Source organism: Phyllostomus discolor, chromosome 11 (genome assembly GCF_004126475.2).
Source record: "Phyllostomus discolor isolate MPI-MPIP mPhyDis1 chromosome 11, mPhyDis1.pri.v3, whole genome shotgun sequence".
Taxonomy (NCBI): Eukaryota; Metazoa; Chordata; class Mammalia; order Chiroptera; family Phyllostomidae; genus Phyllostomus; species Phyllostomus discolor.
Window position 1 is genome coordinate 68,991,693 of NC_040913.2, and position 25,868 is coordinate 69,017,560.

The window sequence follows — 25,868 nt, forward strand, 5'->3', positions numbered from 1 at the left end:
TTTGCTTTAATAAATGTTTATTTAGTGCCTGCTATGCATAAGTCACTGTTTGTGCCATGAATATGCAGAAGAACAAGGCATAATCTTGCTCTTAGCAAGCTCCCAGTCCAGCGTGGGAAACGAGACATGTACACAAGTAACTCGCACAAAGTGATGGGGGCCATGAAATTGGTCCCAACAAGGTATTACGAGAAGCCAGAGGAAGAAAATATTACGTTTGGACGAGACAAGAGATTAGAGAGGTGCCTTAGAAGTAGAGGCTCTAAAATGACAGGCCAAACATACACAGGAGAAAATGAAGAGGAAAAAGTAATGCAGGAAAAAGTAAGGCTGTAGTCAAGGTCAGGAGCAGGAGGTCCTGGCCAAGTGACGGGGTGGGGGGTCCAGTGGGGCTGGAGTAAGCAGGGTGGGCATGGGGGCGGGGGAGGGAGCTGGCAGGGCGTGCTGGGCTCAGCCAAGGAAGGTCATGTATGTCCGGCGAAGCTATATCGGCTTCAGTGTTGGTTTTTATAAAGCAGTGATGTGCTCTGAACTCTGCTTCATACAGCTTAATCCAGCCACGAGGGAGAGTGACTACCGGAGGGGTTGAGGGAAGGGGGCCATTTGAAATGAATCACGAGGGTCTGGACCAGAGTAACAAGGCAGTGTGCCAGTGAAATGAAGATGCTGACGGGAAGACAGAGGCAGGAGGAGGTGCAGCACTGACTGAATATGGGAAAGGTGGGGATAACCGAGGTAGGTGGGTGACAGGTGGCGGCAGCTTCATACCTACAGATGAGAATGATCCATTCACAGAGCTGGGAAAATCCAAAGAGGAGAGGGCTTGATCTGGGGGAACAGAGGAGGAAGGTGAGCCTAGAGGCCGGCGGAAGGACGTCCAGGGGGAGGGTGCAGCGGGCAGGGACAGGCCGGTGAGCGTTCAGGGTGGAGGTGTGGGCTGAAGCGCAGACTGGCAGTCGTCGTGCAGCAGCGCCAGGCGAAGGGACGTCAGGACGGCCCCATCTCACCACAGAAGGATGCTCTGGAGCACAGGCTATTGTCACATTTTCCTTAAATACGGAGTTCTCATGGAAAATTCACAAGTATGATGATGCATCATAGAAAAGTGCGGCTTCTCTTTGGGTGCCCTCCCTCCCTCACTCCTGAGGAAGTACATCTTCGGGGGTGTGGCTCCACACGGGAAAGGTGCCTCCACTGTGGAGGGTCGCTCCGAAAAGACTTGCTCCAACGAGAGTTTTTGAAACTTTTCGTTATCGCTCATCTTAAAGAGTTCTCTGTAATAAAATGACTTCTCTAAGGATTTCAGAAAAGCTATCGATGTCGCCCACCTCACTGAGTCGTAAGAGTTGGAAGGGACCTGAGAGGTCATCGCTACCTCCCTCCCTTCACAGATGAGGAAGCTGACACTCAGACAGGCCCGCGGACCTGCCAGCATCCTCTACGGCAATGATGGCAGAGCCGGAGCCACAAGCAAGACAGTGAGCTTTAATCTCTTCCAAGCCCTGTCCCTGGGAACCAGCTACCGTCTGGATACACAGAGAGACAGACGGGCAGGTAAGCAGGTGGGTGGGTAGGCAGGTGATTGACAGACAAGGCAATACACAGCTACGTAAGTATATAACTAAGCAAGAGTGGCTGGGAATAACACATTTATATTTTAACTTTTTTTTTCAAGTAGGAAAAGAAGAAAGTAGCTTCTGACAGAAAGGCATTTTCTTGGACCCACCAATGTCTTGCAGACCTGAAAGGTAAATTACCCTGACTTTTTTGAAACATTAAATTTAACTAAAAAATATTACACTCCATTGTTACACCTCACATCTCAGTCAGCTCTACAGTCAGCCAAACGGAGACGACGGACTCATGGCGGTGCCAAAAGGCAGTGTGCAGAAACGCCAGCTCAGAGAGAATCGGGTGTCAGTTACACCGTGCCATCCGCCACAGAGGCAAATGCCCATCCATGGCGACTGCCTTTGCAAAGGTTATCTGAGAAACCCTTACATTAGAGTTCTAAATCCATCCGTTTACACAGAAGATGGAGGGAAAAGGTAGTACCTTCCAACATTTAAGTCCCAAACCTGCAGGCAGAGTCCCGCCCCAGTGCACTAGCCTGACCACATCAGCACCTTCCCCAGTAACCTGGAAACACACGCCCCACGGACGGTGTCATTAACGGTCCCTTTAATAAAGGCTGTGTCAGCACTCCCCCCAGGCCCACTAGAGAGTCTGCCAGCAACATGCTTCAGCTGGAGCGATCAGATTTTCCAAAAAATCTTCTTTTTATAGAGAATGTAAGCAATGAGCACCCAGAGTGCAGTGGCGATGATGTTCTGGATGAGATGCTCCTTGTGCGACTGGGTGTCCTGCAGCTTCCACTGGAAGGGGAAGTAGTTCCGGAACACCTCGTGGCCGACGTACACCAGGATGGAGTTCATGCCTGAGGAGGGACATGGGTGATCGTGTCTTCCTACGCCACCTCTGCTCCTCTGCTCAGTTCTCGACACTGGACTTTAGTGCAGTGAAAACCCAAAAGCACGAGCCTCTAGCACCAATGAGTGACCCATAATCTTAGATACTCAAGTGCAAACTATCTCAAAAATTGTTAGGAAATACTCCCGACAGTGTAATTCTTGAATGCTAAATCTGAAAGGAAAGTCAAAATTATTGACTTCCACTCTCTCACAGAAAGCTGGAGGTCCAAAGACAGTAACTATTACTGGGATCGGAGGGCGGCAACGAGCCGTTGGAGCTCCCTAGTCTACCCTGCACCTGCAGTCTCCGGGCAGAACGGCATGTACACTGTTCTGTTTATCTCCTGGTATCGACTCTTGTTTTTCTTATGTGTCATCTGTAAGCAGTGCACTAACATTAAGGCAGAAAGTATACCCCATTCCCGAAACACTAGAAACTGAATGATAGTCCCTGAACCGTTGCCTGAGGTATCAATACCAAATACCAATGTAAGTAGGTAAAACAGGGGGACTGCTTTGGAGCAGACCAGTGCCTGCTGCATGGCCTGGGGCTGTGTGGCTCCTGCTGCCTTCTCCCTCAGCCCATGTGGCGGTAACCTGCCGCCAGGGCTGTGGCTCGAGGCCCCGGCACTGAGCGTGCTCAGCGGGTCTCTCTGGGCCAGTCTGGTTGGTCACTACTGTCAACTTTGTTTGGGGTTGGAGGCAGCTTACCCGGGTAAAAGAACGGGGTTCCTGTCCACACGCCCTTCACATCCACAATGGGGTAGAGGATGAGCAGGATGAAGAAGGCGAAGGAGCTCAGCGTGGTGACGTAGGAGACGGACCTAGGAGGAGGGGAACGAGCTGTCCCAGGGCGGCCACCGCGGACGCAGGCACGAGCAGTCACGGGCACAAGCAGTCAAGAGCACAGAAATGACTGTTCTCTGTACCTACCAGAGATTTTTGTTTACTGGAATAAAGCCTTCGTTTTCAGAAATTTTCGTCAAAGCAACAGAGATAAGCCCCTATCGTGGGGGAGAAAGATGTTAAAGTTTTGTTACATTATTTCAAAAGACGGTTATGCTTTAAATCTGAAAAATATTAGTTATTTGTTTGCAGGGGAGCTGAAAATTGTCATATTCCTTTAACTGGGGAAAGTTTTTAAGACATGTGACTAAAAATACTCTGTAAGAACATCTTTTCAGCATTCCTCGGAGTTGAAGGGAAGCTAAGCGATAAGTGAAAGTGCAACTGGGAGGAAACGTGAGTGCAAGGCCAGGGGCCACAGCACAGTCGGCCTCACAACCCCTCCGTCCCCTGTAAACCTGGAAGCCGGTTACCATCTGCCTGGCCTTTGGGTGCGGCTCCCCACCCAGACCCAAACCTCAGTCTGTTTCTCCACGCATTGCTGCCTGGCTGGCTGGCTGATGGCAAACACTGACTTATTTTTAACAACATTTCCCTTAAAAAATGAGAATTTAGGTGTAAAGATTTGTTCCTCTCAGTTATTCAAGTGAAGAACGCTACCTATGGTGACAGCTGATATACCAGTGTTGCTAAACATTTTTTCTTTTAAATTTGTGTGAAGAAAAGGCATTTTAGGGGAGAATGTCGGTTACTCACTAGAAGACAACACCAGGCGGTGAATCTGACCAGAATGTCTTTGGTCTGCTCTTTGTGATACAAGAGTATTTTTCCTGCCTGGAAGAGAAAACTGTATGACCAAGAGAATCACCTAAGGTATATTCGTATTTCCTATCCACCCATTATCTTAATCACTCGACTGACTCATCTGCCAGCACACCACTAGACACTGGTGGCATCACGAAGAGGAAAGGCACTGCTCTCCCGGCCCTGGACTAGTGGAGACTGAGAGAGAGGCACGTGGGACCACCTTCGGGGAGAAAGACATTGGAAAGGAAGGGTCCTAGAGTCGGAGGACAGGTATGCAAAGCAGGAAGAGCATCCTTGAGGTGCTGCAGGTCATTCAGAAAGCCTGGGGGTGGGGAGGGTCAGGAGGGGAGGAGGTGACAGTCAGGTTGACTTTAAGTCTCACTGAGAGGCACTTCCTCCCCCATAGGTGATTGGCAGCCAAGGAAAGTCACGTCCCCCACCAAAACAGTACCAAGGGACCCTATCAGATTGGCCTGCGAGATGGTCCACTCTGGCGGTGGTATAAAAGAGGGACAGGCAGGGTGGAACTGGAGACAAGGAAACATTTTAAAAAGAGTAAAATCTCAACTTCGCATAAGAATCCTCCCAGCCCTGGCCAGTGTGGCTCAGTGGACTGAGTGCCGGCCTGTAAACTAAAGGGTCACCCGTTTGATTCCCATTCAGGGCACATGCCTGGGTTGCTGGCCAGGTCCCCTGTGGAGGCCTGTGAGAGGCAACCAATTGAGAGGCTACTGATTGATGTTTCTCTCACGCATTGAAGTTTCTCCCTCTTTGTCTCCCTCCCTTCCCCTCTCTCTAAAAGCAAATAAATACATTTAAAAATATGTTTTAAAATACACAACTTGAAACCATGTAAAGTGTACACAAAAGAAACATGCCAGGAGCCCTGGCTGGTAACTCAGTTGGTTAGAGCGTCGTCCTGATACACCAAGGTTGTGAGTTTGATTCCCGGTCAGGCAACATATAAGAAGCAACCAGTGAAAGTATAAATAAGTTGAACAACAAATTGATGTTTCTCTCTCTCTCTCACTTCTCCTCTCTCTCTAAAGTCAATGAAAAATAAAAGAAAGAGGAGATGTGATCTGTGACTTCCCAGCATCACCAGTACCCAAACCCTCTGCCCAGCCCAGCAGGGAATCTTCTATGCAGAAACTGCTGTGCCCGTTTCTAAGAAGAGCCATGAGAAAAGTAAGAATTTACTTTGAGAATATAGAAATTATACCTAATTATTTGAATGTGCTGAATTTTTGTGACTTTTAGTTTTGACAACCTGTCAAATGTAAACAGAATTTACTAGACCTATAATACACAGAAGGTGATATGTTTCCAGTTACTTACTTTAATAAAGTAGTTTTTGAATTAGTGATAAATCATCAATCACAAGCTGTCACAGAGTCTCCTAATGAAATGTACAAATACCTGAACTCCTAAAAATGCCATCACAATGGAGTTGATGGTCCCTAGGATTCCTTCCGGGTCGTAGGCCACCCTGGTGTGATACAGCACCTGAACAGCGCAGGACAAGAAGCGGCACTCAGTGACCTGGAAAACGCACACCAACAGCCCGCAGACCAACTGCAGACTTCGGTGCCCTGCAACACTCAGTGTGCTTTGTTTTTACTGCAGAAACCAATCCATTGCCAACTTCTGGGGCTTATAAGCAGAATACTTCCGGCCAAGAAAGTGTGTGCCGTGTGACACTTCGGGAGGGAACCCAGAGACCAAGGCTGCGCCGCGGTCCAGCGCTGCCACTTCGCCTCCCGGCGGCTCAGCGACACAACACATCCCGAACCAGCTCCACACACCAGGTGTAACACCCTCACCATTTCTGTTTATTCTTTGTGGTCAACCCTACTATAACTTCAGCAGCTTCCTACCTTCTTTTAAGACAAATTGTATTTAATGCTTCCATATCATTTTATTATAAATGTTATTGTAGAAAGTGTAGAAATTTGGAAATAGCGTGTGGATGTTGTAATAATGTACCACCCAACCATGCCCCTCCCCCACCCCTTTCAGGACTAAAGCCTTCATTCCTCAGCTGCTAGAAGTATCAAGGGCCAATAGCTCTCAGCCAAGACCCTCTTCTGGATTTGTCCTTGACTGATGAGAGCTGCCTCTCCAGGAGTCACACCCCCTTGCTGGGGGCAGTCCCACCCAGCCACTGGTAGAAGGGCCAGATCCCTCCCCTCAATTCAGAACAACTCCGAAGGGCCACCCCGCCCCGTGGGAGATCAGCTGAGGCCTTCGCTGGACTGCGGTGCAGGTCCGTGGCTCCTCTGCCCTTCACTGCCCAGCAGGCATTGGTCCCCAAGGGCTGCCTGCCTGACAGACCTCCAGCACGTGAATCTCTGTCTCAGCGTCAGCTGCCAAGAAATCCAGCCTGAGACACAGAGAAGCACCACACAGCACACTGATACAAGGTGCTCTCGCTTTAGGACCCAAAGTAATGTTTACGTGCTGCCCCACAACGACACTGAAGTCACTACAGTCAGTTCCTTTTTCAAATAAAGACTGGTTCCCATCGCAGTTTATTCCATGGACACGACTGGAAGTTGCCCAGCCCTGTCTCCCTTCCTTCCCTTCAGAGCTCCTGCGTGTTCCCTTCTGAGCGCAAGCCCGAGCCACTCACGGTCGAGGAAGGGTGCTGATAAATGTGATCCTCTCCCAGAAGCAGGCGGTCGATGTAGCCGGCAGCCCCTCCAGTGCAATTTGGATACTTCCCCAGGTCTCCAATGCCGCCGGGGCCGAGGTAGCCGCTGTGGGGGAGAGAGAACGCGCACTTAACAGACAAGATGCCAGCGGGGGAAGAGTGTGCACTGGTTGTGTCGGCAGCCCAACAAAGACCCTCGAACCCATACAGGCCTAGGAACACCCGCCTTGCTCTGTGACTCGACTATCCCCCCACATGTTAAGGTTTGGCAACTTCCATTCAAACTGACCCTGAAAACAACCTCACACAGACGGTCTACTGGACACTCACACAATTTTCCTCCCCAAACAAAACAGGCTTCAAAGGAGAAGAAAGAGTGGACGAGGATTCCTTTGACTTGGGAAATTTGAAAGCAGAGCCCCAGAAGGTCTAACGTAGAAGAAAAGGACATGCGGAAAGGGATTACCTACACAGGGCACTTACGTGGGGCACCCAGGAACAGGTAAGAAGAATGTCAAGGCCAGCCAAACGCTCTCCAGCATCAGGATGAACAGCCACTGCGGCCAGCTGGATACGACGTCTTGCAGAGACCAGCATCTTCCCTCCTGAGCGAGGAGCACAGAAATACACGTAAACCAAATCCGAGTAGAAGGGGAACTTATACGCAGTACAGGTATTTGGAAAAGTCCCTGAGGTTCTTCTCTTGGACTTTACTGTAGTGATACAAACACACGTGCAAGTTTATTTCATTTGTATTCTGTGACCCAGATGTTCCCTCTCTATGAAACACCACAATAAAATGGACAATTCCAATTCTGTACCCAAGAGGAATGAAAACAGGTGTTCACATAGAACTTGGACACAAATGAGCACAGAATTGTTAAACTGCAAAATAGCCAAAAAGTGGAAACAAGTCAAATGCCCATCCACTGAAGCAGGGTTACAAAATGTGGCACATTTACAAAACGGAATGCTATTCACCAAGGAATCCAACACTAATACAGGGCACCACACAGAAAAACCTTGGAAGATATTATGCTAAGTGAAAGAAATCAGACACAAAAGCTGCACGCTATGTAATTCCACTTACATGAAACACCCAAAATCAGCAAATCTACAGAAACAAAAAGTAGACTGGGCTGGGCTAGGGGACTTGCAAGGGGACAAAGTGGCCAGCAGTGAGCACCAGGGTCTCTGGTGGTGGTGAGAACGTTCTAGAATGAGACAGGGATGATGCGTGCACAACTCCAAGTATCATTAAATATCACTAAATTGTGCACATCAAACATGTCAGCTTCATGGTATGTGAAATATAGCTCAATAAAGCTGTTCTTAAAAGTTAAAAGAAGTTAAAGAAGAAACGTTTTAAAAGAAAAATGAGCCTGGCTGGTGTAGCTCAGTGGATTGAGCACGGTCGCTAGTTCGATCCCCAATCAGCGCACGTGCCTGGGTTTTGGGCCAGGTCCCCAGTGGGGGCCACGTGAGAAGCAACCATACATTGCTGTTTCTCTCCCTTTCCCCTTCTCTCTAAAAATAAATAAATAAAATCTTGAAAAAGGAAAATGAAATTAAAGTTTTGCAACTATTCTGGTTAAAGAAAAAAGGGTGCAACCCACCTATTCTCAGGGTCCCACCCAACCCCTGGCTCCAGCATGACGGCCAATGACAGAGCCCGGTCGAGCCTCCAAAGTCCCTGAGGCCCCTCATGGGGCTAGCCACACCCAGGTTCACCTGCACAGGTCTAGTCTCACTGCACATTAAGGAAATCCACACTGGAGGGTACAGACAGGTCACAGGGAGGGCAGAAGAGGTAAAGGAACGACGATTAAACACACTCCAAAAACATGTAACTGGGCAACCAAGAGAATTTGAGATTTGATGATGAATTTGTTAATTGCATGCAAGTTTATTTCATAAGCAGAAAGAAGCTAGAAAACAGGTACAGCCTTACTAATTTATTGTTTAGTAGGACCCCAAATGGAAGGGCTTAAACACTCCCACCTGAATTGTTACCTCCATCAGGGAAAAAGAAATCACTGTCTGTTGGGAACCGCCCTGCCTGGTATCAGAAGCTGTAACCCCTGCCTAGGCTAAGGCTGAGGGAACGCCCTTGGAACTGTAAGCCAGCAAGGAGACAAGCTTATCTCCCTGGCAGGAGTGCCGCTTCTGCTCCTTCATACCTCACCCTGCCTGGACCCCAGTGCTTGGTCAGTTAGCCAATGACAGGTAAGATTCCCCAAGAGGAGAACGACCTAAGACAGGCACGATCACGTGGGAGGCCCCCAAAAGAAGGACTTTGGGAGCTACAGCAAAAGGGGGTGATGGACTCTTGCCCTTTGGCTTTCACAAAGCCCGAGTCCTCCTGCTCTGCAAGAAAATTTCTTAATCTCTTGGCTGCCTTACTTCCCTTGCTCCACCTAAGCCTGAAACAATGACAGGGTGGTGCCGCCCTGTGCTGGAAAGGGCGGATTCCCCGGGTGTGCAGGCCTAAGAAAGAACATGTAAATTCCTGTGAAACCTTCTTTGTTTAGAATGCTCTCAGCTGAATGAGAAGGGTCCAAGGAGGAAGTTAGTTTGTTCCCTAAATTCTTACAGCTCTTTGACCCTGACGCAAAATAGACCCTCAGAGTTCCTTGTTACCTATCGTTTGATCCTTACTTCCTCGCAATGAGTAATGTGCTTTACCTGAATTCTTATGCAAAACGAACCCAATAAAAGCCGGTTTGGACAGTAAATCGGCGCGCTCCCCACTAGAGGGGGTGGCCGTTCCATCCCTACTTCTCCACAGAAACTGGTCCGTCTCTATGCATGTTTTTTCTCGTGTTTCAACGAGCCATCTGCAGCATTCCGTGATCACTGCTGGCCGGTGACCCACGCATCAACTGTCACCGGGGTAAACTCAGCAACTTATGGGAAGGCAGAAAGGAATCACCTGACAAGTGACCCACATAGTTCTCACAAAGAAACAGCCAAGGACACACTGTCACTCCCCCACACCTAGCTTGGCACTTGTCCTCTACGGTGAACCTGTTCGGCCTTTTGAATAGGTGTTAATATGTTATGTAAGTCTTTTAAAATATATTGTACATCATGGGCAATGAAAGAGCCTGAACTAGCAAACTAGAGGATGGTGATATTACATCAACGCCATCCAAATGCATCTGATTACAGGACACTTGAAAATATGTTAGGAGAGTAGATCTTATGTGGGGTTTTTTATCACAAGAAAAAAAATTACTGATACAAAGACTAAATACAACTAACTGCAGGGAAAAAGAAAGTATTTGCCTAACAGCATTAAAGAGCCTACTGAAGTGTACAGTACTGCACTCAGAACTAAAGAAAGCTCCAAAAACTACGCAGTGCTACTTCCTGCTCTCTCTTGCTTAAAAACAGTGGGGTCACTCACCCAGGCGCCGCGTTCAGGCACAGGCTTTGCGAAGAGGAGCTCTAACACGGCCACCACAAAGTAGGTCACGCCCAGCCGCTGGAGCACGCCGGGGAGTCGCATCCTATCCCAGGACACTGCAGGAGGTACAAGTGCGGCGAACGTTAGCCGGCATTTCTCATTTCACCCCAGACAACGTGACCTTTTCTAAGGGTGAGACACACCCGTATGGCACCTGAGTGAGTCTTCTTCGGGGTCTCAGAGATAAAAATACTACATACCGTCAGGACACATGGCTCCCACTCACAGCAGGAAGCTGGCCGGCTGGGAGGCTGGGATGAAAACCGAAGTGCCCCCTCCCTCAGGTGTGGGCATGAAGCAAGGACTACCCCGGCCCTGAGAGCTCATCTCCTGGCCCTTTCTCCTAACCGTATGGACGCCACTCGCACATCCACTGGGAACTTGCCGCCCCAGCACAGGCCCCGACAGACTGCCCCTGCCCCACCAGCTACATGACTATGTCCCTGGAACTGTGAACCCGAGAACGGACCCCAGAATGTATTGTTTGTGGGCAGTGGCCTGCTTCTGGAGATCCGCTGAATCAACTTTATGTGGCACCTTCCCTTATGACCCAACTGGAAGGGACCTCTGCCCCCCTAATGCCTAGAGTCTCAGTGCTTCTGGCGGCAGGGTTCCTCTGGGTGGCATCTAGATACCTGTGCCCACTTTGTTTAATGCCCCTTGAGGACAGCAACCACTGCCTTCCTGAATTCTGATGCCCGGTCCCAAACACAGGGTTTCCTGTACATCCTTCCCTCAGCTTTCCCATCTCGCTCACACCTAAAACAATGACAAGGACGTCATTCCTTCCCAGCCATGCAGCTGGCATACCGGTGGTGACAAAGGTGAATTCTTGAGCCACCACAGGACAGCCTTATTGTGAAAGCTGATAAAACCAAGGCGGCAGGAGGGCAGGGTCTGAGAGCTCAGTGACCTGGTCCGGTCCCACCCTGCCCCTCACTACACTCAGCTAACCTGGAGAAAGCGCTTCAGCCTCTCATGGCAAGAGACAGGTTTGGGTCATCTTGGAGGCTCCTCCCAGGTCTAAATGTCCAGTGTAACAACAGTAATGGCCCTGGTTATACAAGCATTACATATACTCTTCTAATAACTGTTCTTTTTGCAGGTACCTGAGATGGAGGGGTTACACGTCTTTTGAATTACAACACGTACTTTCTGTATTTCAACCTGAATACACACTAACAGAGGGGAAAATACTCACATGGACCAAGGCAATAGTTGGGATTTACAACGATGATTCCTATACAGATTAACAGGAAACTCCTCCACACAATCTTCCCCAGCAACCTGGACTTCGAACAGCCCCGCTGCAGTATGGAACTCATTGACAGAAAAATGGAGGTTCCCATAATAAACACAAACCTAGAAAAAAACAGCTATTACTAGGTAATCATTCCAATTTTTTTGTCTATATGCCATTAATAGTTTATAGTCTCCCAACAGAGAAACAACACGTGATTTTTTAGAGTAGCCGACCCCTGGTGTGGCGCTGGGTCAGAACGGGGCCCCACGGGCTAGAGGGTCCGAGTGCCTCCGAGTCCTGTCTCAGAGGACGCTCCTCAGTGCCGAGCACAACGTCCCGTCCCTGGGCAGCTGCCCCACTTAGTTGTCAGAGAGAAATGACAATGAAGACGCTGCGTCCACACTGCTCAGTGCACCCTCAAAGTCCTTGAGAAAGAGACCACACACTCCAATCGCCTCTAACCTCACTTTTGCTCCTCAAAGAAAAATGAAAGCTTTTTTTCCGATTTTGTCTGAGCCACACACCCTTCCTTCCTTTTTTTACCATAAAAAAGTATCTTTTTTAAAAAGCCAGAGTAGTAATTTGTCTAGTTCTTGACGCAGGGCTGACAGAGACCGGCCTGCTCTTGCTGCGCTCCTCCCCATCCCCTGGCTGCCTCTGGGGGTCACGGGATGGGATGAGAGCCTCTGGTAACGGGCCAGGCCACTTTCCCACAGGGAACCTCACACAGAAGATGCATAATTACCAGGCCTGCAGGCTTGCAAAAGCTCCTCCTACCCAAACTCACCTCAAAAAAGAACCCCACATCCCCTCCCTGCAAAAGCCCCGAGTTCACGTTAGTGATGAAACACAAGAGACCAAACACATGAACCCACAGCCAGACTGACCCCCTGACAACAGAGCACGGTTGCTCCAGTGTCACAGCAGAGACACAAAGTCCACCTTGGGCAGGAAGGCAGAGTCCCGCAACAAGATCCGCAGGTCACAGGGGAGTGACGGCAGTGTTTGGTCACTCTGGTCTCACTCTGAATGTTAGAGAATCGCTGTCCTGCTACCCACTTCTCAGAACTCGCTGATACCAGTACACTACCTTCCTATTAGAAATGATTTCACGTTTATTTTTAGAATTAGTGGTATTTACACAGAATTTATAATTTCCTACAGGATTCCAGGACCTTCTATGTCACACGCACACTGACGGAATGATCCCTCTGATATCATTCGTCTCTTATCCGTACGTGCGTGCGTGCCTCAGAGAGGCACTATGCCAAGTGTAAGCATTAGTCGGTGCCACAGCTTCTGGAAGGCGCTCACAACAGCGGAGGCCTGTGAGTAACGCAGGCTGTGACCCACAGTTCAAGGCTGGTCTTGGAGAGAGGCTCCAGCATCAGCCGAAAAGAAAAACCTGGAGCCGACCTACGGAAGAGCTGGCGGCGGACTGCCCACTCACCATGGGAACACAAGGTCAGCCACCGTCAGTCCTGCAGAAAAACACAGAGAGTGAGGGAAGGGGAATACTTCCTAAACCTAGAGTGGCCCCATTATATTCTGATAAGTAAGGAAAGTAAATTGAGAGCCCAAGGAAAACACTGGGAAGGAAGAGACACAGACACTCCCAGGGACTTTGCCGCCCGTCACCAGGCCGAGAGCATTGTCTGAGGGCACTGTGCCCGGGGGGAACCACACTGGAAGTGTGTGGACAAGTCTGTGACCTTTAAGTGCCGCTACTCAAAACCTACTGTCCAGCCAGCCACCAGGCAGACTCACCGCTGTCACTCAGCACACCCGGGCCAACCTCAGGCCAAGGGCACCCCAAGGAGGACAGTGAGTCTCAGAAGGTGTGCATGTGGCTGCACAGAAAGGCATGTCTAGAACATGACAAGGACCATTTACAACTAAGTTCTTAGCATCTTCTGCAGAGCCCCACATTCCTGCTGCAGACACTTTCGGAGTCTATGCATTATCATAGTGAAGCATTACAGAGCCACAGAACACAAAAGAATGAACAACAAAATAATCGAAGGGTCATTCTATTGGGGGCAGGAGCTCAGTGGCTCTGAGGAGGCTGCCAGGGGGCTGGGCTCTGGATCCCCTGGGGGCACTGAGTAATTCTCCTGCCCACAGTTCTCTGAAGTGATCCTACTTAAGCAATGATGCCTTTAAGGAAGGACTTACCATTCCAACTTGCATGTTTGAAATACCAATACTTTCCTCCTCCGTAATTAACGAAGACCATGAGGATGAGAGCCAGCCTGCAAAACAAGAGCATTTTCAGGGCACACACAGGTGACAGGGGATGGCTCCGCTGCCAGGGACACACGTATCCTCACGAGGCACAGTCACGACACAAGAGGACACTTAAAGAGCAAGGAGTGATGACGTCTCATCAGTACAATAGGGCCCTGCACCAAAGTGCCCCTGTGGCCGACACGGCCAACATGATACAGTCTTAAGAAAAATGTACATGGACAGTAAACCGGACAGCTTGAAAACAAAGCAAAACATTTCCAGTCTCCCATTTCGTGCTAATTATTTAGGTGTCTCAAGTTAAAGAACTGTAGTAGAAGGCACACAGCCACTACACTCAGAGCTGAGGGATCAAATCTTGAGTCCTTCTCTCCTGTGAGCCACAAGGCCTTGGGCGAAACCCTCGCCAGTTACCTCAGTGCACCCCTCTGTGACAGAGAGAGCACCTCCCAGAGGGACCGTGGGACTCCTGACCATACTGTATGGTATAGGACCTGACTGAACGTGGTGAGTTCAGCACTTAATAAACATTAGTTCCTGTCCACCTGTGAACATGTTATCTCCAAAAGTAGCAATGAGAATCAGAGAGAGAAACACAATAAAATCAGTTCTGGATAGGCTACTATTTGATGCTGATTCTGCAGAAGGCAGAGAATGAAGGCTTTAGCATGTTAATGGAGTAATTTTGTGGGGACTCTGGAGCCAAACCGCCTAGAATCAAATCCTGGCTGTCTTCCTTAGTCCCTGCGTGAGCTTGGGCAAGTTACTTAACTCTGTGGTTCAATTTCTTCAGCTGTGAAACAGGCATATTAAAAGCCTCCTAGGCTTTTAAGAGAGCAAATAAATTAAGACAAGTTAGCCCTGGATGGTGTGGCTCAGCAGACTGAGTGCCAGCCTGTGAACCTAAGGGGCTCTGGTTCGATTCCCAGTGAGGGCACATGCCTGGGCTGTAGGCCAGGTGAAAGACAACCACAAGTTGCTATTTCCCTCCCTCCCTTCCCCTCTCTAAAAATAAATAAAATCTTAAAAAAAAAAAAAAAGACAACTCAGAACAGTGCCTGGCACATGGTGAGACTCAAGACTGTTTGCAATTGTTACTATTATCACGTTTGTTATTATTATTTGGTTTCTTGTATACACTCCAGGAGCACTCGGTGCTCTGGTGAGGCTGGGACAGGGTTACTCAGTCATCACTGGAGTTTAACAGACCTGGTGAGTAGAAACGGAAGACCTGATACCTAGATGTTTATTTCTGGCTACTAGTTTTATACTTTATTTTTGGAGACTGCCCTCCTGCCCTTCGATCTTCTACCAGAACTATAAAATAATAATAACGATTTATTATATGACGCTGTGGTTTTGTTATCAAAAAAGTCCGATACTCTAGCTGTTCTGTCCGCAGTGGTAAAGGATGAGAACTGACTCCTCCATCTGGAGTTTCCTTCCTAGACTGGCTCATCTTCTCACCTGTCAAGCTGGTGATGGGACATGGGGGATGAAGATGGACACGGGATCCCATGCACAGCTCCTTGACCCAGTGCAATGACCTTGACTCGGCAGAGTCTATATACCAGTAGAAACTGGTTCTGGTCACGTCCCACTACTCCTCTCTAGCAACGGAGTGTACAGACTATCATGGCAGTTTTCAAGAAAGGAGAGGCTGCTGCTTTACTTTTATTGCAAGAAATCCTTTCTAGCCTAGAAAGTAAAAGATCTACTTTAATTTAAAAGTATACTTATGTGCCCTGACCAGTATGGCCCAGTTGTCTGGGCATCTGCCCATGAAGTAAAAGGTCGCTGGTTCAATTCCGGGTCAGGGCACACTCCTGGATTGCAGGTTGTGTGTGACAGGCAACTTAACTGATGGATGTTTCTCTCTCACACTGATGTTTCCCTCCCTTCCCCTCCCCTCCCTCTAAAAATAAATAAATAAAACCCGTAACAGTAAAAGTACATTCGTGTGTAACCACGTAACTGGGACTACCTGTGCCCACCACGTTACAAGGGAGCCCACGTACCCCCTGAACGTGTCCACGCAGCGGAGGCGCACGGGCGCCGCAGACGGACGCCACACTTCCGGTTGCGCGTCGTCGCCGAGCTCTCCTGCCCGGCTTGGGGAGCCCAGCTCCTTCCGAAAAAAGGGGAGAAGGACAATGACCATTCATAATGCTAGGGAATAAATTTCATTTCTCGACTGTTTAGAGAGAAATTAACAGAGTGGACAGTTAAAGGTCATCGTTCTGAACAATACTTCAATTTGCTTTTGAGAAGATCCCACCCAGAGGTTTGGTTTTTCGCTTTATTTGACTTGGTGCCTTCCGCCGAGCTTGCTGTGCCGGTGCTGATAAAATGACCGCAAAGAACTGGTGCGTAAGTGCAGCTGGTGTAAGTGTACAAGGAACTGCGTTCTTAGTGGACAAAAGTAGTCCACAATGAATGTACTGGCACAAATAACATGTTTAGCCATCTCGGTGGGCCACCGCATTTACAGATTCAATACTGATATCTCCTTTCAATACCGAGCCTCAGCGGGGTCGATCAGCAGTGCCGCCTGCGGGGTGGAAACGTCCCCACACCGCGCCTCATGGGGCACCCCGAGTCCCAGCCTCACCGAGGAGACAGGCGGGGACAGCGCCCTTCTCAGGAGCCGGGAGAAAGCTGCTGCTTAGTGAGAAAACAGGACACAGACCCGGCCTTCCACAATATAAATAAGATGAATTAAACTGGATAGTAAAGATTATTTAAACGGGAAACTGCAAATCCTGAATCTAAAAATCCACCCAGACCACATGTGACACATTCTGGTAACTCACCGAGTTGATGAGGCGATCAGTCTCCCGGGAACTCATTGCTTTAGAAATCCAGTTATTAAAGTCATCCAAACTGTAAAGAAAGGAAACCTCAGTAAATTTATCTTCTTTGGCAAAATTTTCAAAATGACTGGATATCACATTGAAAGTACGTGGGGGGAAAAGCAGAAAAACGTACTTTAACAATTAAACCAAAAATTAAAAAAAATATATAAGCCATATTACAAGTAAATACTATGTTCCAAAAAAAGAAAGTATATTAATTTAAACTCCATATCCCAGACAAGTCAAAGAATTAAACATTTGTTTTTAATGAAACAAAAGTAGAAATCAAAGTTTATAGCAGCAGTATTTTTAAATGCTCAACCCTTATAGCACCATTTCCTCATCGATAAAAACAGGAATAAAGATAGAGCCTTCTTTCAAGTGTTTTTGTGAGGGTTTAATGAAATCATTATTCCCCAGGGCTAGAATTCTTATTAATAACACTATTAAAATTAGAATAGTAAAAAATTTCAAACTCGCTCATGACAAAAATGACTAAACACAGGATATGACGGCCGTGTGACAGGGCAAAAGGCAGCTACCAAAACACCACAAACATCCCTGACCGGCATGGCACAACGCAGCTGGCTGGGCAGTGCTGCTCAAAAGCAGAAAGTCACCATTCAGTTCAAAGTCAGGGCACAGGCCTGGGCTGCAGGGCAGGTCCTTAGTCGGGATGCATGCAGCAGCCAAGCGAGCGGTGTTTCTCTCCCTCTCTTTCTGCCTCATGTCCCCTCTCTCTAAAAATAAATAAAATCTTTTTAAAAAAAATTAAAATAAAATAACAAGAATGTGGGCTCTCTGCATACAAAGAAATATCAATATAAACTACTGAAAACAAAAACCCATTACACAGACTTGATCGTAAGTAAAAATGCATACATGCACACTGAGAAAGTTTGAAAGTAACTTTGGAGTAATTCAGATAGTTAATATATTGGGTTCTTTTTTCTAGACAGGTACTTTAGTTCCAAAAGATATCTAGATGATATTATACTGATTTACATGATTAACAAAAGATAAATATATATTTACTACTTTTTCTCTAAGATGAGATTTCTACTTCCCACATTTTAAAAAAGATTTTAATTATTTATTTTTAGAGAGGGACAGAGAAGGAGAAAGAGAGGGAGAAAAACATCAATGTGTGGTTGCCCCTTGCACCCCCACTGGGGACCTGGCCTGCAACCCAGGCATGTGCCTTGACTGGGAATCGAACCAGTGATCCTTTGGTTTGCAGACTGGCTCTCTATTCACTGAGCCACACCAGCCACGGCACATTTCCTACATGTTTTACATAAACTTTGCACATTTAAATTACCGAATGCATAGGATTTTTTCCCTTTTCTTTCTTTCATCTTGGAAAGTTTCAAGCATATGCAGAAGCAGACAAACTAGCACAATAAACCTCCGTGGACACATCTCCCAACTTCAACAAGTATCTACACATGGCTGGCCTTACCTCACCTACACTCCCACACACTACCCCTTTTATTTTAAAGACTCTCAGACATCATAACATTTCACCCACAAACACTTCAGCATATATCTCCAAAAGATAAGAATCTTTTAATTTTTGTTTTTTATTTTAATTTTCTTGAAGATTTTATTTTCAGAAAGAGGAAGGAAGGGAGAAAGAGAGGGACAGAAACATCAATTGGTTGCCTCTTGTGAGCCCCCAACTGGGGACCTGGCCCTATAACCCAGGCATGTGCCCTGATAGGGAATCAAACCAGTGACCTTTATAGTTCACAGGAGGGTACTCAATCCACTGAGCCACACCAGACAGAGCAGGATCTTTTGGTTTTTAAACATAGGTGCAGTACCTTTATTATATTTGAAAATATTATCAATAAATTCCTTAATATTATCAAATAGCCAGTTCAATTTCCCTGTCTCTTAAGTTTTTTCTTACAATTGAATTGCTCAAATCAGTATCCAAACATGATTCATATATCCAATGCATATATATATTTTTAATGTTTTTAAAGATTTTATTTTTAGGGAGGGAAAGGAAGGTTTCTAGGAAAAAAGGGAGAAACACCAATGTGTGGTTGCCTCTCAAGTGCCCCCTACTGAGGACCCAGCATGCAACCCAGGCATGTGCCCTGACTGGGAATCAAATCGGCAACCATTTGGTTCATAGGTCGGCACTCAATGCACTGAGCCACACCGGTCAGGGACAATGCATATATTTTTAATTTCTTCCCTTTTCCCCCCACAACTAAACTTCTATTTCTAGTTTATTCAGCACTGGTAACATCACTATTACATGAAAAACATTAAAATAGAGACATCTAAGGAAGGGTGAAAAGAAGAAGTTAAAATATGTTGAAGTTAAAATTTTTAAAAAGCACTTAAATTTTTTTGTACAGGAGAGAAGCTGTATCCTCACTACTCTTTCAGATCCTTTCTGGTTCAGACAAACCTGAACTTCCCTGGATGTCATGGGCAGGCTGGAAAGTCATGGGGCCAGGGCAAGGGCCTCTTGCTTTGCCAACAAGAGCATTCTGCCTGAGGTTGCAAAGGTGAAAACACACGCAGAGGAGAGTTTCAATTCCACAGTGGGGTGAGGTGGTATTTCCTTCCTTTGCAAGAGGCAGATATCAGCTACCAGGTACTTTCGAAAGTGATGTAATAGATATATTTGCATTCAGAGCACGAAATGAAAAAAATCCTAATAAACTGGAACACTATTTGCATTATCTGAAGACTGACAAGATAATACCTTAATTCAAATAAGTTAAATGTCTCTGCTAGGATTATACTCTGTTCCTAAAAAAGCAGACAGATTGACCTGGCTCATGTGTCTCAGTGGATTGCCGGCCTATGAACCAAAGGGTCACTGGTTTGATTCCCAGTCAGGACGCATGTCTGGATTTCAGGCCAAGTCCCCAGTGTGGGGGGCGCTTGAGAGGCAACCACACATTGATGTTTCTCTCCCTCTCTTTCTCCCTCCCTTCCCCTCTGTCTAAATATAATAAAATAAAAAAGCAGAGAGGTTACACATTTGCTACTGAGCCGCAAGTCCGTCTGCCCCTGTACGCAGCCAGGTTTCTCGTATATGGAATTATTTCTAGGATGCATGAAGGTAGAGGGTCAGAGTGCATAAACTCCCCAAAGTTGCAGGGTTTCCCCAAACCAGCAAACTGAAAGGCTAACTTTTTCTTCCAACTTGGATACAGCTCACCAGTAAAATCTTGAGGTCCTTTCTGAGACCCTAACAGGCTGAGCACATGAAAAATCCATCTTACTCCTTTTAAAACATACTAGAACTTTCCTTTGAAAGGTGATTTACCAGGCTTGGATCTACTTTACTTTCTTTTTCTTATCCAGTCTACTAATTCACTCTCACCAGAATTGCTGTTAACCAAAGAATTCCCTGTCCCGCGCTCCCCACACCCCCCCCCCCCCCCTGCCCCAACCCTCCAAAGGGAAGGAGTTGTGCTGCCACCTGCAGGTACTGCACCTTGTCCTCCATCTCCGCTGCCCAAGACCCAAGGCGGGAGGGAGCTGGGCAGCCAGACTAGAGGAGTGGCCTCAGGGCTCAGAGCCAGAGAGAGGGAAGAAAAGTTCAGCGTGGCAGCCACCTCCTAAAACCATCACAGCCCACTTCTACTCACTATGAAACAGGAAGTGAGATTTCTTCAGGAAAGTATTGCTCAAGCATTTGCTTCTACTTTTTCAGCCATTAGGGAGGATTGAAGGCAGTGACCATTAGAACTAGGTTATGGTTTCCCTGAAGTCAGGGATCATCTTCTGAATCCTTACACCTGGACGGGCCAGGGTGGACACTCAGTGTTCCTTCCATCAAAGAATGACGGTCATATGATGGGTCACGCTGCCCTCTGAATATGCTTTTTCTATATTCCCCTTTCCCCGACTGTGCTTACCTCAACAAGAACCTCAGAAAGCACACAGCAATCACGAGCGCTAGACCAACCAGGAACGCAATGCACACGGCTACAAAAATAACAGAAAAGATGTCGTCACCAAAAGTACCATCATAAGAGCCAACATTGTCACATAATCACTTTGAATCTTTAAATGAAAAATGCAAAAAAATAAAAACAAATGAGGGTAAAGGCTATTAGGCTAAATTTCCTATAAACAATTGAGAACACTTCATAAAGGAAGTGCAATTTTAATTATGGAAAACACCAAACACACAAAAACACAGAGAACTGTACAATAAACCCACCAATACCCATCACCTAAATTCTAGAATTATCAGAATATTGTCACTCTTGCTTTATGTATTACCACTGTCTCCTGTTTTTCTTTTTCTTTTTTTTTTTTGCCTAAAGTGTTTTTAAGCAAATCCCAGACACATGCAATTTCTCCCCACACCTCCAGTCGCATCTCGTGTCAGCATGACGCATGTCCTGACAGGACCCGCCAAGAAGGACACAGCGTCACTGCTGTTGGAATCCACCGAACAGCACGCCCTCCACCTCATCTTGAGGAAACAGCAAGTAAATCCAAACAGCAAACTAACTGGCCAGGCCTCTTCAAAAGTGCCAGGACCAGGAAAAACAAAGAAAGACGGAGGAACTGTCCGAGATTAGAGGAGAGGAAGGAACCTGACAATTACAGATAAATGCACTGTGGGAACCTGGACTGGATGCTGGGCCAGAAAAAAACATCAGGAGGAATGACTAGGGAAAACTGAAGAGTCTGCAGATCAGTGAACAGCACTGTATCAAATGTTAGGTTCCTGGTTTCGGTACTTGTACGTGGGAGCACTGTACTATGATGACATAGTGTAGGGGTTTGGAAACGCTGGGTAAAGGGTACACAGAAACACTATTTTGCACTGTTTCTAGAAGTCTAAAACTATTTCAGAATTTAAAAGTTTCTTAAAATTGAACCTTTGGTGGTAGAACCATAGTGTCACACAAAATTAATGAATATTTCCTAGCTGTCTGTAGCCAGTATGTTCAAATCAGGGTCCAAACGAGGTTCACATCTGCATTTGATTGTCTTGTTTCCTAAGTCCCATTCAGTCCTGAGCAGCCACTGGCAGGAGTTAACCCCCAGGTCAGCTGCCATCAATCCAACCGCCTCGTGTTCCAGACCCGCCAGCACACTTCCTCGGGGCGTCACTGAACTCTCTTCCAGCCTCTACCTGTTCTGCACACGGGAAGTCAGCTATGAGGGCCTGACTGACAAGTTCAGCTTTCGGGAAGCATGCTTCACAGGAGGTGCAGTGTCTTCCCCCCTGCACCACACCAGAAGCCGCCCCAACACCGATCACCTGCCCGATGCACGTGTTCAGCCGGTGAAAGCCGGATTCGTGCCAAGTTCCCATTTCATCTGATGGTGTCGCCCCTTCATGATTTTTTGCCTACAGCAATTATTTCATTAGGGTTGCAAAGTACTCTGTCATTCTGCCCTTTATTAACTGGAATTCTCTAAAGAATTCACCTGTCCATCTGGGGCTATTTAATTATCCTAAAATACAGTTAAAACACGAAGAACAGGATAAATACTTAAATCTTTCCTTTCAACGGACAACTTTACATCAGGGTAGTTAACATCGGGTGTGCTATTGCCTCCAAAGGCAACCAAAGTGCTGTTCTTGTTTTTGTTTGGGGAGTGGGGCCTTGCTCTTTTTAGTGTCCCAATGAACTCACTGGGCTTTGTATATTCAATGTGCTCCCATCAGTTACATTCGTTATTCTTTTCAATACTTAAGTTGCCCCACACTGGCCCTTTCATACGGGCTCTGATGTTCTCATGACATGGCCCCACAGCCTTCAGTAGCTTCACTGGGAGCAGTGCCTGCTAACGCCCTAGGAGCTTACTGTCTGATGGAGGGCTCAGAGTGACAGATGCTCTTCAGTGGCATTTTTATAGAACGAACGGTCCCTTCTTAACCTACGGGGACCTGTGAACTGTCAACGGCAGACCCGTACAGGAAATACCGGACCCTAAATCCAAAAACAAGGAAAGACACTGGACAGTTTCTTTCCACGGCATTAACTTTTTTTGGCTTATTTATGCTTCATAATTAAACAACTAAGACTATGTTGATATATAATTTTTTTATACACACATAATCTTCTTGGTAATTTAAATACCACTGACACAACAAATATACCATAATTATGAGACAGATAACCTATAATCCAGGCTTTAAATTACACAAAGTGTTGCAAACAGCACTCAAAAACTAAAACATCTGAAAACAAAAATCTGAGGTCCACAAAGAGCATATACATACGAAGGTTGCTGTCAACCGGATTCTGATTGACAACCAGGTCACAGGCAGTACCGCTGCCTCCACTGCGGGCGTGCTTTACCAAGAGAGAATAGTTTCCAAATTCGCCAAATTGGTATTCCAGCCTGTGAAAATTAGGTAAAGTTTAGGAAAAGGATTAGATTAGGGAAAAAAAAAGGAATTGGATTTAAAAAATACTTTGAAGGAAAAAAAGCTAAAAAACAAATAAGACGACAAGTAGAGAGAAAACACACTTCAGCAGATCACAGTGAAGTGGGTACTAACCTACAAACTTCCTTCTCTTCCGAGGAGTCCTTCAGCTGCAGGATGGACCGGTGCTGGGTGCTCACGGCCACAGCAGCAGTACTGGGCTGGCCGGGCCTCCCACTCCCGGAAACGTTCACCAGGGCCTGAGGCAAGCACTGCAGAACAAACGCACAGCACGCTGAGGATGTGAACACCCAACCGAAGATCTTTTTCTATTCTTTCATACTTATGGAAAAACTTTAAAATTTCAGTAATTTAGGTAAAATTTGTATGCTGCCTAAATGTGTTGTTATGGAGCTAGACCTTTATTCATAGGTAGATTTTTCAAATGACTGACAAATAACAGCATACATTGCATCTTGTATTCTATTGTTTTATTATTTAACAAATATATTTCCATGATTGTACCCAATTTGCATATTTATAATTTTTAACAGCTGTACTATATTCCATGAAATATTATAATTGTGAGTTTTTAGGCTGCTTTCAAAGCTTGTTTTATCTTTTTATATGTGATTTATATAAATTATAGTTTTCAAAATTATATAACTTAATTATAAGTAAATATATCTATAGTTTACATGCTATATTGTTTTTAAAGATCTATACAAGAAGCTCTTATTCATTTAAACTTTTACACAGTTATAGTAATCTGGTTTGTCATGTCTTCCATTGCTTCATTACTTTAAACAGGTATTCTGCCTTTTGTAGTATTTTTTAAATCTGTGGCAGTTTCTTTAAACTTGAATCCACTTGGAGCATTTGGTAGATGGTGTATGACAATTCTAAACACTTTCCCCCATGATTTGAGTTGTAACATGTTACATTCTTGTGTAAAATAGTTTCTGCTTCCTACACATACTTTGGTCCAGCCTTCACTCCCTGTGTTCTGCTGACAGATACCACTGACCTGTCAAAACAGATCTGACCTGGTCCAGCAAGTCCCATGATGCCCCTTTCCTTTGGGGCAGCCCTTTGATTCCCTGCTCACTGACTTTTTCACACCAATTTGGGAATTACGTAGGCAGATTCTATAAAGTACCCACTGATATATTAACAGCAACTGTGTAAAATGTATGAATTTGGAAGTACTGTCGTTTTCCTCTTCAGTCGTCCTATCAGAGTGCACTGGTGATCGCTCCCTTTAACCTCTACTTTTCCCATTAAAATTTCATAATTTTCTCTTCATATGAGCTCTAAAGATTCCTCAAAGATAAAAATGTCAACATAGATAAATCTTTCAATATGCTAACTTAGCCTCCTTGATAGAACTTTATTTAAGATTTTTGAACCCCTATTAATTAGAAAAGTTTGCCCGCACTTCTTGTCATATCCTTGCCAGGTCTGAGGGTGAACATCCTATCTGAACAATGCAGAATAAATCCAGTATCGAGCATCATTTGTGAGAGGTAGTTGCATTTGGGTCAATTCATACAGACTTTGAGAATTACTTACTATTGGAAAATGTAGAAAACTTTACCTATTTTTGAGTAGAGGAATTCACTACAACTTCCCAGATTTCTTCATCAGTTGCTGATCTATTAATGTTCTCAATTTCTTAAATCAACCTTCATGTATTTTTGAAGGAAATCAATCAATTTTTGAATGCTGAATTTATCAGCTTGTAATTGTTCGTTGGTTCATAATTATTTCAATTATAGTGGTTATATATCCTAATTTCTAATTTTATTAATTTCCATTGTGCTCTTAAATTTACCAATAAATTACCAATTGTGTGGCTTTTCTTTTAAAATACCATTTCTTGATTTGTTCCTATTTGAATTTTTTCATTTTCTAGTTTACATAGTTGTCATTTTTATTGCTTTCTTTTTTTCTCTTTGTTTGGATGATGATACTTTGCTTCCCAAAACCCTGAGATCCCTACTCAGTAGCCTTGCATTTTCCCTTTTCTTTCTGATTAACATAAAGCAGGGTCCTAGGAACAGAGAGAATATAAATCCACATTAACAGCTGGGTACAACAGGAAAAAGTTACTTTACTTCTCTCAATGTCAGCATCACCACCTGCAGAATCCTGGTACAACCTCTCTACCAGACTGTTGTGAGGACTATATGAGACACAGCATCTCTGAGACACAGAATGTGGGAAAGAGCAGCAGCAACCTCTGTTGTCATGACCTTTATTATTGGGAACATCTGAATACAACATGTCATGAGAATTTCTTTTGCCAGAGCAAAGATTTTTCTATGAAATGTATTTTCCCTAAACATAATTATCTCCATCCTCTTTTAAATAACTTCACCTTTTTTCTCCTGAGTTAGTCTTAGTAGTGAATTTTCCTGTTTTTTAACTCTTCAGAAGTCTGTCATTAGTGTCGCTATTTTTGTACCAATGATTTTATTTTTATTTTAGAGATGCCCTTACCCTTACCTATGGCTAATACCTTTTCCCCCTCAACTTGTTTCCCAATGATTTCAGACCTTTATTAAGTCTGTTTAGAAAACATTTTTTCCTCATTCTTTGAATTATGTATGACTCTTGTAACTTTTTAATTTAGCTATTGTTGATTTTTTTTCGGTTTTTTCTTGAGGTCCTTCTTGCAGACTAAAACTTTTCTTCGTTGTAAGCTACACTTTTTAATATTATAGATGTTCTTTCTTTCACATTACTTTACCAAGCTCTCCATGGGTTTAACCAAACAGAGGAAGCATCATGGACCCCTCCACCTTCTTGGCCGGTACCCATTCCAGGGGTACACCATGCATTCAAATTCCTCCTCCAGAGAGGGTAAGTTGAAGCTCTTGATTTTATTTAGAAATAAAGAAT

The 25,868-nt window shown here is 45.6% G+C and overlaps 1 protein-coding gene across 1 annotated transcript; it reads right to left on the bottom strand.

Moving 5' to 3' along the window:
- HGSNAT (heparan-alpha-glucosaminide N-acetyltransferase) lies at positions 1–16,619 on the bottom strand. Its single transcript, XM_036011525.1, has 12 exons — positions 16,550–16,619; positions 13,665–13,741; positions 12,940–12,970; positions 11,448–11,608; positions 10,187–10,302; positions 7,261–7,382; positions 6,757–6,883; positions 5,544–5,630; positions 4,074–4,151; positions 3,405–3,475; positions 3,183–3,295; positions 1–2,437 (listed from the first exon to the last, which is right to left on the bottom strand). Exons 2-12 carry the CDS (start codon positions 13,723–13,725, stop codon positions 2,256–2,258), a joined length of 1,149 nt encoding a protein of 382 aa, XP_035867418.1. The 5' UTR covers positions 13,726–13,741; positions 16,550–16,619; the 3' UTR covers positions 1–2,255.
- Between the last annotated feature and the right edge of the window lie 9,249 nt (positions 16,620–25,868).

Excerpts from the sequence above, each read along its gene's own strand:
- HGSNAT (XM_036011525.1), bottom strand. The coding sequence starts at position 13,725 with ATGGTCTTCGTTAATTACGGAGGAGGAAAGTATTGGTATTTCAAACAT. Across the intron at positions 6,884-7,260 it reads CCTGTTCCTGGGTGCCCCAC|CGGCTACCTCGGCCCCGGCG; the intron begins GTAAGTGCCCTG and ends TCTCCCCCACAG. Across the intron at positions 3,476-4,073 it reads CCGCCTGGTGTTGTCTTCTA|GGGCTTATCTCTGTTGCTTT; the intron begins GTGAGTAACCGA and ends CCCCCACGATAG.